At 42.5% G+C, this 17,852-nt stretch overlaps 1 protein-coding gene across 2 annotated transcripts in view; it reads left to right on the top strand.

Annotated features, from left to right (window-relative positions):
- LOC144592438 (interleukin-6 receptor subunit beta-like) overlaps positions 1-17,852 on the top strand; it is a 76,948-nt gene that overhangs the window by 29,356 nt on the left and 29,740 nt on the right. For both annotated transcript variants that reach the window (XM_078397036.1, XM_078397031.1), the window contains exons 3-9: positions 1,899-1,967; positions 6,147-6,446; positions 11,594-11,714; positions 13,522-13,685; positions 13,978-14,135; positions 16,168-16,321; positions 16,838-16,920. In XM_078397036.1, coding sequence (XP_078253162.1) covers positions 1,899-1,967; positions 6,147-6,446; positions 11,594-11,714; positions 13,522-13,685; positions 13,978-14,135; positions 16,168-16,321; positions 16,838-16,920 — 1,049 coding nt within the window. The remainder of the gene's footprint in view (positions 1-1,898; positions 1,968-6,146; positions 6,447-11,593; positions 11,715-13,521; positions 13,686-13,977; positions 14,136-16,167; positions 16,322-16,837; positions 16,921-17,852) is intronic.

Here is a 17,852-nt window from a genome sequence, read left to right on the forward strand (position 1 = left end):
CCTTCTCTTGAATGTCACTAAAACAAAGGAGCTGATTGTGGACTTCAGAAGGGCTAAACATCCAAGGACGTACACGCCACTGGAGATAAATGGGTCTATTGTGGATAGGGTGAGCAGTTTCAAATACTTGGGAGTCCGCATCGCAGAGGATCTGACGTGGGCAACGCACATTGCCGCACTGGTGGGTAAGGCTAAGCAGCGCCTTTACCACCTTAGACAACTGAGGAAATTCAGAGTGTCGCTGAGGATCCTTCATTGCTTCTACTCTGGGGCTGTAGAGAGCATCCTGTCCGGCAACATTACAGTCTGGTTTGGGAACAGCTCTGCCCAGGACAGGATGGCCCTGCAGAGAGTAGTGCGTTCGGCAGAACGCACCATGGGAACTACACTCATCCCCCTGCAGGACCTATACATCAGGAGGTGCAGATCCAGAGCAAGCAAGATCATGAGGGACCCCTGCCACCCCAGTAACGGACTGTTCCAGATGCTACGATCAGGCAAACGCCTCCGCTGTCACGCTGTGAAAACGGAGAGGATGAGACGGAGCTTCTTCCCACAGGCCATCAGGACTGTCAACTTTGATAACCCCAGAGACTAAATTTTTGTCGACACTTTTTGTGCTATGTTTAGTAACTTATTAACTTTATTTATATGCTGTAACTGTAATTCTTTTTGTGCACAACCCGCAGGCATTGCCACTTTCATTTCACTGCACATCGAGTATGTGTATGTGACAAATAAATTTGACTTGACTTGATCTTAGGCTTAAAATCCGCTGATTATAACAGAAAGTATAAGAAAATAACTGCAGATGCTGGTACAAATCGAAGGTGTTTATTCACAAAATGCTGGAGTAACTCAGCAGGTCAGGCAGCATCTCAGGAGAGAAGGAATGGGTGATGTTTTCTGTGGAAATGCATAAAACAGAATTTTTCTAATCAAGATTTAGTAAGAGAATTACAAAACTACCTACCACATGAACATTTCAGAAATTATAATCTTTGATTCTGCATGTGAATAATTGGAGACATTACCGGTAAGTGTGGTGTGTTTGAGAGATCCCCACAACTGAACGTCAGGGTTTGTTGGAAAGTGAGATTGGTTGCCATGAATTGTCAGTAGTGGGATTATTGTTGTGTCATGTGACTGCGAGACAGTTAAAGAGTGAACTGGACACAAAGAATTGCAGAGAAACCAAAATGTTGGAGAAGAAGGGTCTCAACCTGAAACATCACCTATTCCTTTTCTCCAGATATGCTGCCTGACCCGCTGAGTTACTCCAGCATTTTGTGTCCATCTCCGTTGCAAATCAGCATCAGCAGTTCCTTCCTACACAAAGAACTGCAGATATTGGTTTACAAAAAAAGACATGAAGTGCTGGAGTAACCAGTGGGTTTGAGTGAACTAGTAGTCTTTGGTCTTTTCTCACATTTCTGTGTTCAATGGAATTTCTTACAGGGTTGCTCATCGTTCATGTGCTCGAGATGACTACAGATGAGAAATTCTCATTCAGCTGGACAGCCATTATAAATGTGGTGGCTGCTCAAGCAGTCCAGAGACTGCAGTGACTCTCTCCAGGAGAAGGACTATCATCATCTCATGGCAACTCGTGACAAGAGTAAATGTAATGATCACATCCCTACAATAAAAATATAACTGAACTGAAAGATGTTTTTTATCTTGATGAGAATTTGTCGAATCTGCAACTACAAGAGAAATTGCTTGCAATGCAGAATGGGCCTGACAGTTTCTATGGAGCTTAATGTTTCAGATATAATAGTTTCAGATTTTTTTTTGAATGACTTCATGAGGTGTTGTCTTATTTTTATTGAGTTTATTTGTTAAAAAAAAATTAAGTATTAAGATAAATCGTTGATTTTTATTTTTTAATTTCCCAGTTACCACAAAAAAGACATTATCTGCGTGGGCATGGGTAACGTTTTCAATAAACTCATTTATTGTTGAAGGTAAGCATTATAAAGATTGAACGTGTGATAGGACTGCAAACTCATTTAATGCTACAGCGATCACTTTTTATCTACTGATTTGATATTCATTTCCACATTGCCAATTCCAACGTACATCTATCTGCCTTTGTTCCTTTATTTATATCCCCATTGTGTCTATATCCTTCCTACCCAATCATGGACTTTATCAATAGAGGCATTGATTACAAATACAAGCAAATTTTGCTGAATTATTTATAAATTTATAAATATGACCTTATTTGGGGGATTGTGGTGAATACAATAATATGAAAGCATTAGAATAGATCTGGACAAGATTTATGAGCATTGTTCCTGGAATGTGGGACTACAATTTCATGGATAGATTAATGAGGGTGGGCTATTTTCTTTGGAGAAGAAAAGCCGAGGGATGATGGACAAAATATATAAAATGATGAAGGGTCTGGACAAAGTGCATAGTGGGAGCCTGTTCCTGCTGGTAGAGAGTTCAAAGAATATAAGCCAAAGGTATAAAATTAAAGATGAGGGTAATAAGGTGTGGTTTGTGATTAAATACGCTCTTTCACATTTATATGTGTGGTTGGATTCTGGAATGCATTACATGGTTCTTTTGTGGCTTCGTGAGTGATATGGATAAATATAGAGTGGAGAAATAGGCCACGGGGAAAAGATAAGTAGGTGGAATCAAAGTGTTGCTCTGGTAGAGAAGGGGTATGGACATAATGGCTGAATGGTATCCTTCAGTGCTGCAATCATCCTGCTCTACCAACTCTACCTATAGCCGGTGGAGCTGCTGCCTTACAGTGCCAGAGACCTGGGTTTGATCCTGACCTCAGGAACTGCCTGTGCCGAGTTTGCAAGTTCTCTCTGTGACCCTGTGTGTTTCCTCTGGGTGCTCCCGTTCCCGTCCCCTCACCCACAGACTTGTGGGTTTGCAGGTGAATTGGTCTCTGTAAAATTGCCTCTGGTGTGCAGGGAGTGGATGAGAAAGTGGGATAACATAGGATTGTGAACAGGAGATCAATGGTTGCTGTGGTCTTGGGCCAAAGGGCCTGTTTCCATGCTGTATCTCCAAACTAAATTAAACTATTATATTAATCTTTACTGATAACAGCCCTTTTCCTGTGCAACATCAAACTATTTGTTTGTCTACTTCAGTTAGTATGTTATTGTCATTTTTTAATCATCCTGAGGATCTGAAAGGCATGTTTTAAGTACAACCCTTTTCTTTCTTGTGATATTGTGCAGAACTTATGTGGGAAATGAAACTCAAAATGTGCAAGAAATGAAGTGAAAGAGCTTAAGAAAGCAGGAACTGGTAATGGCAAAATAGGTGGCAAACATTAAGACTTAAGTGAGAGCAAAGCCAAAAGGTTATGAGCAGTAAAACACAAATAAAAGTGAAAGAATGGTGCGGAGAGGAAAATAGGAGGGATGGTCAAAATTGCAGGAATTTTAATATGCAAGTCCGATCATGACCTGAGAGCTCTGTGCCTCTTACATGGTGGCTGATAATCGAATTAAGATAAAGAAACTAAAAGTGCAGAAACCTGTCAGTTATTTTATAATTTCCACTTTTGCTAGGATAGTGGCTCCAGGCACAATCTGCTCTCCAGTGTGCAATTTCAGTCATCATTCTTCATGTGTAGGAATATGCAGGATGTCAGGTCTGAGGCCAATTCTACTTTCAGCCGATGTCCACGGATGCTAGTCTCCCAGCAGAATATCACTTAATAACAGTCAAGGTGGCTGGTGTAGGTTTAAGTTGCTGGCTTTATCATGCATTGACGTTATTTCCTTTATCATGTATCTGTGTACCGTGAATGGCTTGATTGTAATCAAGTATTGTCTTTCCACTGACTGGTTAGCACGCAACAAAAACTTATCACTGAACCTGGGTACACATGACAATACACTAACTTAAACTAAGGTTTATTATTGTCATGTGTACCAAAGTACAGCAAATAGCTTTGTTTTGCCTGCTATCCAAACAGATCAGATATACCACGTATAATCAAGTCAAACTCAAGTACAACAGATAGAACAAAGGAGAAGATACAGAGTGCAGAATATAATTCTCAGCATTGCAACGCATCAGTTCCATAAACAAAGTCCAATGTCCGCAATGAGGTAGAGGTGAATTGGACAGTACCCTAGCTTATGGAACGGCCTTTCAGAAGCCTGATAACAGAGGGAAAGAAGCTTTTCCGAGTCTGATGCTGCGTGCTTTCAAGCTTCTGTACCTTTGCCTGATGGGAGCAGGGAGAAGCAGGAATTACCGGGATGGGACAAGTCTGATAGACACAAAATGCTGGAGTAACACAGCAGGACAGGCAGCATCTCTGGAGAGAAGGAATGCGTGATGTTTCGGATCGAGACCCTTCTTCAGACCCATCTTTGATTATGTTGCATGCTTTCCTGAGGCTGTGTGAATGTAGATAGAGTCAATGATGGAAAATCTGGTCTTCAGTTGAAACACATCCTACTGTCGTTTGAAGTCACTTGCCTCTGTATGTGATCATGGTTCTAGGCTGAATACATTAGTACCTGGGCAGAGAGAGACTCTAGGAATAGTCACAGCATCACCAACAACATAAAAATAAACTTGTATTTAGTGTCTTTAACACAATAAAAGGTACCAGGCAATTTTATTGGATGAACTTTGACATGGAACCACAAATGAAAAAGAGTAGAATTAAATGAACATAACAAGGAGAAAGGGAAGTGAAAACACCAAAGGCAGGAGGCTCTCAAAAGGCAGAGTAAGATGTTGACACTGTAACAGATCGACAAAAACAGGATGAGTAAGAGGTAAAACCTTAAAGGGCTTTTATATTGAAGTTGCAAAACAAATGGGGGAACTAAAAATCATGAAGATTGTGGAAGTGATATTGTGAGGCAATGTGAGTCAGTGAGCAGACAAGTGATGCACGGACCGGAGAGTCGTAGAGATACACAACATGGAAACATGCCCTTCAGTCAAATGGGTCCATGGTGACCATCAAATACCCATTACTCTAACGTTATATTAATATCATTTTTTTCCCCTTTATTCTCACCACATTCTCATCAACTCCCCCAGATTCTGCACTTTCTCTGTAAAGCTGTAACAGAGTAACACTGTATTCTGCACTGTGGTATTTTTCTCCTTTCACTGCTTGTTGCACTTGTGTATGGCTTGATTGTACTTATAACCGGATAACAGGGCAGCATTGTGGTGGCGCAGCGGTAGAGTTGCTGCCTTCCAGTGCTTACAGTGCCAGAGACCCGGGTTCGATCCCGACTATGGGTGCTGTCTGTACAGAGTTTGTACTTTCTCCCCATGACTGTGTGAGTTTTCTCTGAGATCTTCGGTTTCCTCCCACACTTCAAAGACAGGTTTGTAGGTTAATTGGCTTGGTATAAATGTAAATTGTCCCTAGTGTGTGTAGGATAGTGTTAATGTGTGGGGATCGCTGGTTGGCGCAAAGGGTGGGCCGAAGGGCCTGTTTCCGTGCTGTATCTCTAAACTAAACTAAACATGCAAACAAAGCTTTTCACCGTATCTCGGTTCACGTGACAACAAAAAGCTAATACCAATACTAATTCTGCCACTCATCTACACACTTTGGTCAACTTAACCTAGCCAATTAATCTACCTACCTGCAGATCTTTAGGATGTGGGAGGTAATTGGAGGAGTCTGAAGAAGAGTCTCGACCCAAAAGTCACCCATTCCTTCTCTCCAGAGATGCTGCCTGTCCCGCTGAGCTACTCCAGCTTTTTGTGTCTGGAGGAGATCCATGTGGTCACATGGCGAACATGCAAAGTCCACACAGATAACATGCAAGTCAGGAATGAACCCAGATTGTGGGCATGGTGAGTCAATCAGCATCTGTGAAGAAAGTTTGATGACATTTCATTACAATTTTCTGATGAAAGGTTGTCAAGCTGACATATTAACTCAGTTTCTCTCTGTCCAGATGCTGACTGACCTATTCAATACAATTAACTTGCCAAACAAAATTTTAATTAAAGAACTGCACTCAACAAGATGATTGGTTTCAAACGGCACAACCTTAAATGTAATAATTGTCTCCAGATATGCTGGCTGACCTGCTGAGTTACTCCAGCATTTTGTGTCTATCTTTGCACAGCCTTAAACCTGGCTTTGATATGCTGTTTCTTTTCTGAATGGACAGGTGGATTATCAATACTTTGCCATGATGTTCATTCCACTTCAAAAGTGGTTAAGCTACATTCATCTCTGTCGCTGAATTGTGCATTGCGAAGGGAGTGCATTGAATCGTTAAATGCAAATGCAAGTCATATATTCTGGAAATGGAATAATACCAAAGTCACGGGAGAGCAATATCGTTTCAATGAGACCATTTCGCTTTTAACCATAAAGCATATTGATGCAACGAGGGAATATTTCACCTGTCACATTAATATCAAAGGAGCACCGAACATCCTCCACCAATTTACTATCAAAGCAGGATGTAAGTGGTTCTTTCTGTAAGGATTCAAGTTTGATTTGGAGTAAAGCAAAGAGTAAAAGGTTCTGGGAAATAAACCATTAAGTATCCAAATAAGCATGTGAAAATATTTAATAATATTATGTTTATCCATTTCCTCATGTTTATAATTTCCAAAATCTGAATATTTCAATACCATTACCTGTGTTTTTTATAATTTGCTAAAAAACGGGATGAACAACAAGCGTGGGTTTGTTCAAACCAAGCCAAACGATGACAACAGAAATAGTTGTCAGTTGACAGTTCTAACAGTTGTTTTAAAAATGTTCTAATTTGTTTCATTGGCTTGTTTAAATTAATACTGACTAGCTAATTAATTTGTTGACTCGTATGGGAGGCGCATTCCCAATCTCGTTGTACCCCTGTTGTTGTTGTTCGTCCTTCGGGTTCGAAGATGACCATGACTTCACTTTCAGTTGGAGGATTGGTGACTGGTGAGGCCAATCCGGGCCCGGAAGGCACGCCCACAAGTAGGACACAAGTGGATGGCTGCTGCAGTGGAAGTGGAGATAGCCCGGGCCTTGCGCGCGGTGCGTTTCCTCTGGGCCTCTGCAGCGCGTCTGTTCTCTGCTGCACGGGCTCCTGTGGTGAGCTGTGGACGGTCCAGAGCAAGAGACTCCCAAGTGCTGAGGTTGATGTCCAAGTCTTTGAGGGACACTTTGAGGCAGTCCTTAAACCGTTTCTTCTGTCCTCCTACTGAGCGCTTGCCCTGACACAGTTCTCCATACAGAAGCTGTTTTGGCAGTCGACTCTCAGGCATTCTGACGACATGGCCTGCCCATCTGGCTTGGGCTTTCGGTAGGAGGGTGTGGACGCTGGGGATTCCGGCCTGTTCCAAGACCTTTGTGTCGGGAATTTTGTCCTGCAACCTGATGTGAAGGAGTCTACGTAGGCAGCTCAAGTGAAAGTGGCTGAGCTGTTTGGCATACCCCTGTACAATGACAATAAAGATATATTGTATTGTATTGTATTGTATAGTAATGGAAAATCAGGCAAGTACTCAGCAACCCAGTGGCATCTATGGAGAGAAAAAAAATAGTTAATGTTCCAAATGGATGACCTCATCAGAAGTCTAAAAGACAAGAACTGAATCTGAGAGTGAATGAGGCAAAGACAAGAGTGAAAATAACTGTCAGGGAAAAGAGTGGCTTTTCCTTATCAAGATGTCTTCATTGAATGAGAAATGGCAATGTTTGAAGCAGAAGCCAAAAGATAACACACTACACATTCTTGTAATCTGAAAAATTACCAGGAAATGCTGGAACCATGTAAATGGGCAGAAGGCATCTGTCGGGAGAGAGAGTCAATGTGTAAGGTGAATGACTTTTCATCCAAACTCAGGAATCTGTGATGTGAACCAGCATCTGCAGTTAGTCTGAAGTTAGACACAAAAATGCTGGAGTAACTCTGCACCTCTGGACAAAAGGAATAGGTGACATATCAGGTCGAGATCTTTCTTCAGGGGAAAGGGAAACGGGAGATATAGACAGTGATATAGAGAGATAAAGAATTGATGAATGTGAGATATGCAAAAAAACTAACAATGATAAAGAAAGCAGGCCATTGTTAGCTGGGGACGAGGTGAAAATGGGTTACAGACAATGAGACTCAACAAGATGACTTTGAAGCTGGTACGACTTGGGTGGGGAAGGGATGGAGAGAGCAGGGATGCAAGGGTTACTTGAAGCTAGAGAAATCAATATTTATACAGCTGGGTTGTAATCTGCCCAAGCAGGATATCATATCATATCATATCATATATATACAGCCGGAAACAGGGCTTTTCGGCCCTCCAAGTCCGTGCCGCCCAGCGATCCCCGTACATTAACACTATCCTACACCCACTAGGGACAATTTTTACATTTACCCAGCCAATTAACCTACATACCTGTACGTCTTTGGAGTGTGGGAGGAAACCGAAGATCTCGGAGAAAACCCACGCAGGTCACGGGGAGAACGTACAAACTCCTTACAGTGCAGCACCCGTAGTCAGGATCGAACCTGAGTCTCCGGTGCTGCATTCGCTGTAAAGCAGCAACTCTACCGCTGCGCTACCGTGCCGCCCTTATCAGGTCCTGTTCCTCCAATATCCAGAATCTCTGTTATCTCTGCAAAGGCAGAACTCCAACAACCCTCCAGGATCGGAAATTCCAAAGATTCACCACCGTCCGCATGAAGAGACTTCTTCTCATTTGAGTCCAAATGATCTACCCCTTATTTTGAGACTGGGTGTCTTAACTCTACTATGTAAGACCTCCAAGTATTTGGGACCTCTGAATTAGGTCACCTCTATGTTTCTCATCTTTTTGAGAATAAAGTTCAAACCTACTCAGTCTCTCCTGATATAACCAACCATCTCTGGAACCAATACGGGAGACCCATCAGGCTTTGGCAGATCAAGCACACGTGTATGGTGAAAAGATCACCGAGTCGACGCTTGTTGAATCTCCTGGCTGCTAATAATTTAAACTCCCCTACCTATTTCCCATACTAACCTCATAGAGTCATACAATGTGGAAACAGGCTCTTCGGCCCAATTTGACCATGTCAACCAAAATGTTCCATCTACACAAATCCCACCTGCCTGCATTTGGCCCATTTTCCTCTATACCTATCCTATCCATGTATCTGTCTAAATGCTTCTTGAACATTGCAATAATACCTGCCACAATTACCTCCTTGGGCATCCTGTTCCACTTACCCACCACCCTTTGTGTGAAAAAGTTACCCCTCAGGTTCCTATTAAATCTTCGCCCGCCCCCCTCACCTTAAATCCATGTCCTCTGGTTCTTGATTCCCCTACTCTGAGCAAGAGCAAGAATTTGTTTTGCCATATAGTTATAATATGTTAAAGTCCGCATGCCACAGTTGGAGCGTTGATCCCAGGCAAGGGATCACACGCTCTGATGGTAAGTCCACGCCCCGCGATGGGGCTCAAAGTCGGTCCCGAGCAAGGCCTCCAGCTCCACGATGTTAGGCCGCAGAGCGACCGGAGATACGATCCGGATAACAATCGCATCTCTGGCAAGGTAAGAGATTGATAAACAGTTTCCCCCGATGCCCTCCCTCACTCCCCACATAAAACAAACCAGAGAACATTGACACAAACTTTAAAAACATACTGAAAATAACAAAAAAGACGCAAAAACAGACTGTTGGCAAGGCTGCTCTCGCTGACGGCGCCCCCACCTGGTTTTCAGTACATATGACCATTAAACATTACTGACCCTTGACGCTTGGATTTTTTGTGTGGGCTTGGAAAAGATCATCACATCTGTAAACAAATCTGTATTGCATTTTTCATCTTAATTCATAATTTTGTTTTGTAACTGTTAACGATTATGGCTTCTTCTTTTATCCTTGGGCAGAATTCCATTTATCTTGATGTTCGGCATGTGCTGTGTATCAGAGATGGAGCATTGGATATGGTTTTAGACCAATTCATTGAACAGTCATAAAAATATTTGGAATGATGGCCCTGAAATTTTGTTTCCGGCAGTTGAGCGATAAGTATTTTGTTGGCCTTCAATTCATAAGAGGCTGGATCAAAGTATTTAATGCCAAATTTCCAGTACTTTTCATTTTAATGGAAATAAAGTACAGTTGCTTTGTGAAACTGGATATGCACGGTGGCAGCAATTTCTCTCAATACTGGCTTGAAAGCTTGCTACAAAACAAATGAAGGGAAATCTCAGCAGTGGCGGGACTAAGAGGTGATTACGATTATTTCAACCATTTTATTATCTTCCCATATTTGGGAATGAGATGAGGCCAAAGTTTGCCTGTGGTGTAAAGTGGGGAAACCTCACACCAATCCAGAACATATGAATGATTAGTAGATCTCATGATTCTCAAATACAGCGTTAACAAGAAAATAATCTTTTATCTCTGCATTCAACACCATTGTGCCAGAGCTACTACACTTCAAACTCTCCCAGCAGACTGTGCCTGAACCCCTCTGTCAATGGATCACCAACTTCCTGACAGACAGGAAGCAGCGTGTGAGGTTGGGAAAGTACATCTCGGACCCGCAGACCCTTAGCATAGGAGCATCGCAAGGCTGCGTACTCTCCCCTCTCCTTTACTCTCTCTACACCAACGACTGCACCTCCACAGACTCCTCTGTCAAGCTTCTCAAGTTTGCGGATGCCACAACTCTGATTGGACTGATCCAGGATGGGGAGGAATCTGTCTACAGACAGGAAGTGACACAGCTGGAGTCCTGGTGCCATCGCAACAACCTGGAGCTCAATGCTCTTAAGACGGTGGAATTGATAGTGGTCTTAAGGAGAGCTACCCCTCCCCTCCCCCCACTCACCATCAACAACACCACAGTCACATCTGTGAAGTAATTTAAGTTCCAGGGACCTTAAATGGGAAGCCACCATCGACTCCACAGTCAAAAAGGCCCAAAATCGTGTACTTCCTGTGGCTGCTGAGAAAACACAATCTGTCACAGGCAATGATGGTCTAATTCTATACGGCCATCATAGAGTCTGTCCTCACCTTCTCCATCGTGGTCTGGTGTGGCTCAGCCATCAAGCATGACATCCAGAGGCTGCAGCGCATCATTCGATCAGCCGAGAAGGTTGTTGGCTGCAACCTTCCCCCCCCATCGGCGAACTGTAAAGGGCCAGGAAGAGAGCGGGTAAGAGCATCTCTGACCCCTCTCACCCTGGGTGCAAATTCTTTGAAGCACTCCCCTCTGGAAGGCGACTCCGGACTGTCAAAGCCGCCGCAGCCAGACATAAAAACAGCTTTTTTCCACAAGCAGTAGCTCTACTCAACAACCAAAATTCTGTAACCTCCTTTTGCTCTGATATTTCATTTCATTCTTCATATGTTTAAACTATAATGTTTTGTTCTTAATGTTTGTAATATTTTATGTTTTATTCTAAATTGTTTACAGTATGTCGTGTTGTTACTTGTGAGCAACGCACCAAGGCAAATTACTTATATGTATACATACTTGGCTAATAAAATGTATTCAATTCAATTCAATTCAATTCAATTCAATATTTATTTTTCTAGTGTATTTGGCAGAAATACAATTTATATTATGTACCATATTAAGTGTAATATTTCTGTTTCAATATTGTTATTTCTTTCAGGGCCACCTGAAAAGCCCAAAAATATTTCCTGTGTTTCATACCGGGAGAAAAATTTTACTTGTTCCTGGGATCAAGGGCGTGAAACATACATAGAGACTAATTTTACATTAATTCGAATAATGTAAGTAAGAAGCATGATATGTTTTATTTGTTATCTGTCTTTTGGTCATTTCCTTTCTGCAAATAAGTCTTTTTGTTTGGTACTTAGGCACTCTAGCTGAGGTTACTTTAAAGTATAATGTTTTTGCTTGTCATTTCTGGTATACGATTGGTGTCTATATTCGTTTGGCCAACTATTTAAATCTTCCGTTGCCTCCGCCTCCGAGCCTTTTTCCAAGGTAAGGAGTCCCCACCCCCCACTGATGACCCCTTCTCCCGTCTCCAATGGACCCCCTCCTCTTGGACCCCCCGTTTGGCCAACTATTTAAACTTATTTACATCGGCGAAACCAAGCGCAGGCTCGGCGATCGCTTCGCTCAACACCTGCGCTCGGTCCGCATTAACCAAACTGATCTCCCGGTAGCCGAGCACTTCAACTCCCCCTCCCATTCCCAGTCTGACCTTTCTGTCATGGGCCCCTCCAGTGCCATAGTGAGGCCCACCGGAAATTGGAGGAACAGCATCTCATATTTCGCCTGGGCAGTTTGCAGCCCAGTGGTATGAACATCGACTTCTCCAACTTTAGATAGTTCCTCTGTCCCTCCCTTCCCCTCCTCCTTCCCAGATCTCCCTCTATCTTCCTGTCTCCACCTATATCCTTCCTTTGTCCCGCCCCCCTGACATCAGTCTGAAGAAGGGTCTCGACCCGAAACGTCACCCATTCCTTCTCTCCCGAGATGCTGCCTGACCTGCTGAGTTACTCCAGCATTTTGTGAATAAATCTATATTCGTTAAAGTCTGTTGTCTGGCCATATCTCTTTGTTGCAGGGGCATTATTTCAGGCCATTACTGACCAGGTTATGTAAAAACAAAGAACTGCAGATGCTGGTTTACAAAAGAAGAGGCAGAGTGCTGAAGTAACTCAGCGGTCAGAGAGCATCTCTGGAGAACATCGAGAGGTGATATTTCAGGTCGGAACCCTGCCTCAGACTAAAGAACGGTCCCGATCTGAAACGTCACCTACCCATGTTCTCCAGAGACGTTGCCTGAGCCGATAGGTTACTCCAGCACTTTGTGTCTTCTTTTGACCAGGTTTATTACTTTGCTAGTTTATCATATGCTAAGGAGAGTTCCCGATTATTTATTGAATTTCCATTGTCCGTACATTATTATGACCCTGGAAGTTTTGTGATATCGAGGCACTGAAAGTCTAGAAGCTGAAGATACCACTATGATGCAGCAGTACTTATGATATGAATCATTTTATTTGCACTTGCTCAGCACAGATGCAATAGGATCAATCTCAAAACAGGACACAAAGCCCTGGAGCAACTGAGCGGGTCAGGCAGCAACCCTGGAGAACATGGATAGGTGATGTTTCGGGTTGAGACCCTGCCTCAGACTTGTCCCCTTCCTCTACCCTAGTCATATAACCAGTTCTACAGTTCACCACATTGTATCCCTCTTGAAATCACACCTTCCCTAGCCAACAATTGGCCTACCAGGGCACCAGGGCCTAAGGTCATTTGTTGCCGGCCCTGATTTGTCCGGTCTTTCTTCGCCTCCACCTCTTCTCCCCACCCCCTACTTTCAGTCTGAAGAAGGGTCACCTATTTTTTTTTTCCCAGAGATGTTGTCTGATCCCCTGAGTTACTCCAGCACTTTGTGTCTATTTTTGGTATAAACCAGCATCTGCAGTTCTTTGTCTCTACATTCTGAATTCAGTCTCAAGCAATCTCCTGTTAACATGTATTTTGTAATTGGATAAAATGAACTTATGTCTTCTACTATTTTAGTAGTATTTAAGGTTTCATTTGTTTGTTTTTCAGAGAGAAAAAAGGAAATGATACCTGCATTACCTCAAAGAAGAACACATGCTCCTTTTTTTTCCCACGTATACACATTTCTGGACATCACCAAATTTTTGTAATGGCGGAGAATGCCCTTGGCCAGGCTTGGTCTGATCCTTTAAACCTGGATGTTTGGCAAACTTGTAAATATTATTTACTATAAATAATCTATATAATATGATAACTTCCATGGCTACTTGTAACCTTGGTTGAACATAATAAGGAGAAAAAAGTAACAGAGTTCAGCATAAGAGATTTTTGTACAATACATTTATTTTTTAACTTTAGCATGCAACAAAAGCTTTTCACTCCAGTATAAGAGGCAATAAACTAAACTCATTAAAAAAGAGAATGTGAAGTAAGCTTTTAATATCATATTTTGTACTTGTGATAAATGCAAGTTAAGTTGATCAACTCTTACTTTTTGTACTGCAGACAGAACCGGACCTCCGCAGCATGTAAGTGTTTGCTCTATCCAGGGCCAAAGAGGATCACTACTGGTGACCTGGCAAAATCCCACAGCGCAGTTGCCAGATGTTGGATTACTTTATAACATCCGATACAAAATGGTCGGTGCCACCAAATGGATCCAGGTATCTGACCCGTTTTATCTATTGTAAGCTCCTCTTTTGAAGTAACAAGCAACTTTTGTGCTCTCCGGTCAATGAATTACTTTTCATGTGTGGCCACTGTTGCTATTGAGGCAAATACTAATTTGTAGATAATAAGAACAAATATGATGATGGGTTATTGATAGCTATTGACTGAGGAAGCCTGCCCCATACACCAGAAGAGCTCCTGGTCTTCGGACGGCCTGCTCATAGAACCAGCAACAGCACCTCTGAAAATGCGTCATGTTAGGTTACCGATTCATACAGTCTGCTTGTGATGCTGGACTTCAAGGTTGTCAATTGCATTTTGGATAAACCTTCCTACTTTAATTGGTTGTGTGCTATACACTCACATGTGTCAGCATTTGCTCAAGGATATTTTGAACAATTGGTTTTTTTTTCCCTGGCATATGTTCTGGAATATGGAAATGGAATATATTTTCCAGGCTCTTGCTGTAAATCTGCATTGTTGGAGGACAATTTGGTGCAGCAGGGGCAGGTTGGTAGATCTTTGCCTTGAAGACGTTGAGTGTAGACCCGTCCTCTCTTGTCCTTCAGTGGAAACGTCAGTAAGGTCTTGAAGCTCAGCATATGTATGTGTTGCATGCATATTGCAGCTCGACTACTGGGATTTGGGTGACCTTGACGTAGGGTTACAGATGGAGTCTCTGTAGGTTTATTTACTTTCCTCTTAGTTCTGAGGATTATCCTCACTCCAGCAGCAAGTCTGGTGGAGGGGAGTTGGCAACAATGATGCATGGTGGTGTTGATTGATCCTGTAACCCTTCACTAATTATACAGTAGCTGGTAAGGAGCAGACTAAATGGAGTGACTGGAATTCCAAAGGAACTGGATTAACTTCTGAAGCTAGTTTGTAATAAAACTACAGTAACCTCATTTGCTAACAGGGGAAAACACCGTCACAATGTTTTAAAAGGCAGCGTAGGAAGGAATTCTCAGTGGGACTCAATAATCAACTGCTTACAAATCTCAAGCTGAGATGGAAGCAAAAACAGAGAATGCTGGAAACATTCAGCAGGTCAGATCCCATCTGTCGGAAGAGAAACAGAGATAACATTTCAGGTCGAAGATCCGTCACCAGAAGCAGAAAGGAGACAGAAGAAGCTTGTTAAGCTGCATGGAGGATGGAGGAGGGAGATGTCTCTGATCGGGTAAAACCAGGGTAACACTATGGATAGACTGTGCACAGGATTATCGAGTTAATGAATGAATGGGGGCCGTTAGAGAGTGAGAATGCAGGAGTTGTGAAATGCAGAGTAGGAAGATAAGACTGAAAGGTCAGGATGGGCATATCCTCCGTTCTCAGAGGGATAAAATGAAAATAAAAGGGGGAACCAAAACAACAACTGTTGGTGTTGACCCCCATTCCTTGCGTTCAGTGGGATGAGACCACGGGTGTTTGGACCATAGATTGCTTTTACACCACAGAGGCAGTGGAGAAAGCCTCGAGATAGCTCTGGATCAGGAGAGGAGGTCCATGGGGAGGAGCGAATGGCACCTGAACACAAGTCGTGGTCTGATCAACCACGGCTGGGTCGCCCGGGCGAGGGTGTCTGATGTTGAAAGACCCGAAACACCCAATGACCCCAGGTTACATCACTGATGATGTGTTCAGGAGCATCAAGAGATGTATTTATTAATCACACTGCTGAAGAACTCGTGTATGCCTTGGCAAGTTGCTGAGTCCCCTGCACTCTCTCCATTCACCATTTATTCTTTCGGTCACAAGTTTTCTGCTGAATCTTTGCCTGTTTCTTTTTCCCTAAGAGTCGGTATCCAGGCACACATTAAGTTTGAGTTAGTTCCCTTCATTTTCCCCAGCATATTCATCAAACCTCTCCTGGTTCTTCATCCAATTCTGTTACTCAACAACCAGCCAACTGAACATGAGGTCCAAAAAAACTATTAATGCTTAACATTTTGCTTATATGGATAACACTGTTTGAATGTGAAATATAGTAAAAATTATTTGTAACAATTTATATTTTCTTAGGTAACAGAAAAAGAAGAAATTATTAATAATTCGTTTGTAATTAAGAATCTCAAACCCTTCACTAATTATACAGTAGCTGTGCGATGCATTGGTAAGGAGCAGACCAAGTGGAGTGACTGGAGTTCCAAAGAAACTGGATTAACTGCTGAAGCTAGTATGTAATAAAACTACAATAACCTCATTTACTAACGGGGGAAAACAAGCTCATAATTTTTTAAAAGGCAGCGTAGGAAGGAATTGTCAGTGGGACTCAACCATTAACCACTTACAAATCTCCAGCTCTTCACCACTGTAAGCACAATTACTCACCTACCTTTGCTGTTCTCTAGCACTTGCTCTTGGTTTTATGCACGGTGTTGAATTGTAACAAAATCTATTTGTCCTCCGGCTTCCCGACCTTTTTACACTTTCCTTTCTTCTCTCTACCCTCCCCCTTCTGAAAGTTTACCTTTTAAACTCAACACGCCTGCAGAAATGAAAATTAAGTTTGGATAACATTAAAGAGAAATATTGGAGAATATTATACCTTAATAACTATCTAAGGCCAAATGTAAGAGAAGAAAAGAAAGCCAGTTTCATATTTCTGTAAAATATAGAAAAAGTGATCGATTTGAGAAAAGCAAACTGTTACAGTCCCAATTAATTAGTTTTTTCTTTGTTGTGCTTTCAGAACCATTAGCAGCACCAGAACTATGGGGGAAAATCAAACGTCCTGATTCTCAGGGGAATACAGAGGTACATCTTCAATGGAAGGTAACTTATTTTTTTTAACTGGCTAATTGACTATAAGATAAATTTTCACGAACACATATAAATCCATGAAAAGTTCATTACCTTTGATTCAGATTTTCAAACATGTCTGAACCGTCTCTGATTTTTCCCTCCTGGACTACTCTCATTTGGGAGACAGTGGTAGCCATTACCGGATCATTGATTACCGAGATATGAAAAGACACTGAATTGAGATGTAATCAGTTTCTGCCTTCACACTATCTGCCTGAAGTGCTGACTATTTCCCAGCACTCTCTGCTTTATTACACATTTTTAAATACTCCATTCCCCCCTCTCTCTGTCTCTGCTGCACCCACTCTGACGATGCCACAGTTTCTGAAACATCTTATGTTTTCTCAGCCAGAGAGTATACACTGGAATTTAGAAGGATGAGGGGGGATCTTATTGAAACATATAAGATACTTAGGGGATTGGACACATTAGAGGCAGATAACATGTTCCCAATGTTAGGGGAGTCCAGAACAAGGGGCCACAGTTTGAGAATAAGGGGTAGGCCATTTAGAACGGAGATGAGGAAGAACTTTTTCAGTCAGAGGGTGGTGAAGGTGTGGAATTCTCTGCCTCAGAAGGCAGTGGAGGCCAGTTCGTTGGATGCTTTCAAGAGAGAGCTGGATAGAGCTCTTGAGGATAGCGGAGTGAGGGGGTATGGGGAGAAGGCAGGAACGGGGTACTGATTGAGTGATCAGCCATGATCGCATTGAATGGCGGTGCTGGCTCGAAGGGCTGAATGGCCTACTCCTGCACCTATTGTCTATTGTCTATTGTCTATTATCATCCAGTACTTGATAAAAACATAGAAAATAGGTGCAGGAGTAGGCCATTCGGCCCTTAGAGCCTGTACGCACTGCCATTCAATATGATCATGGCTGATCCTGTTTCCTCCCTCCTCTCCT

This window comes from Rhinoraja longicauda, chromosome 1, assembly GCF_053455715.1.
Source record: "Rhinoraja longicauda isolate Sanriku21f chromosome 1, sRhiLon1.1, whole genome shotgun sequence".
In the NCBI taxonomy this organism is placed as follows: Eukaryota; Metazoa; Chordata; class Chondrichthyes; order Rajiformes; family Arhynchobatidae; genus Rhinoraja; species Rhinoraja longicauda.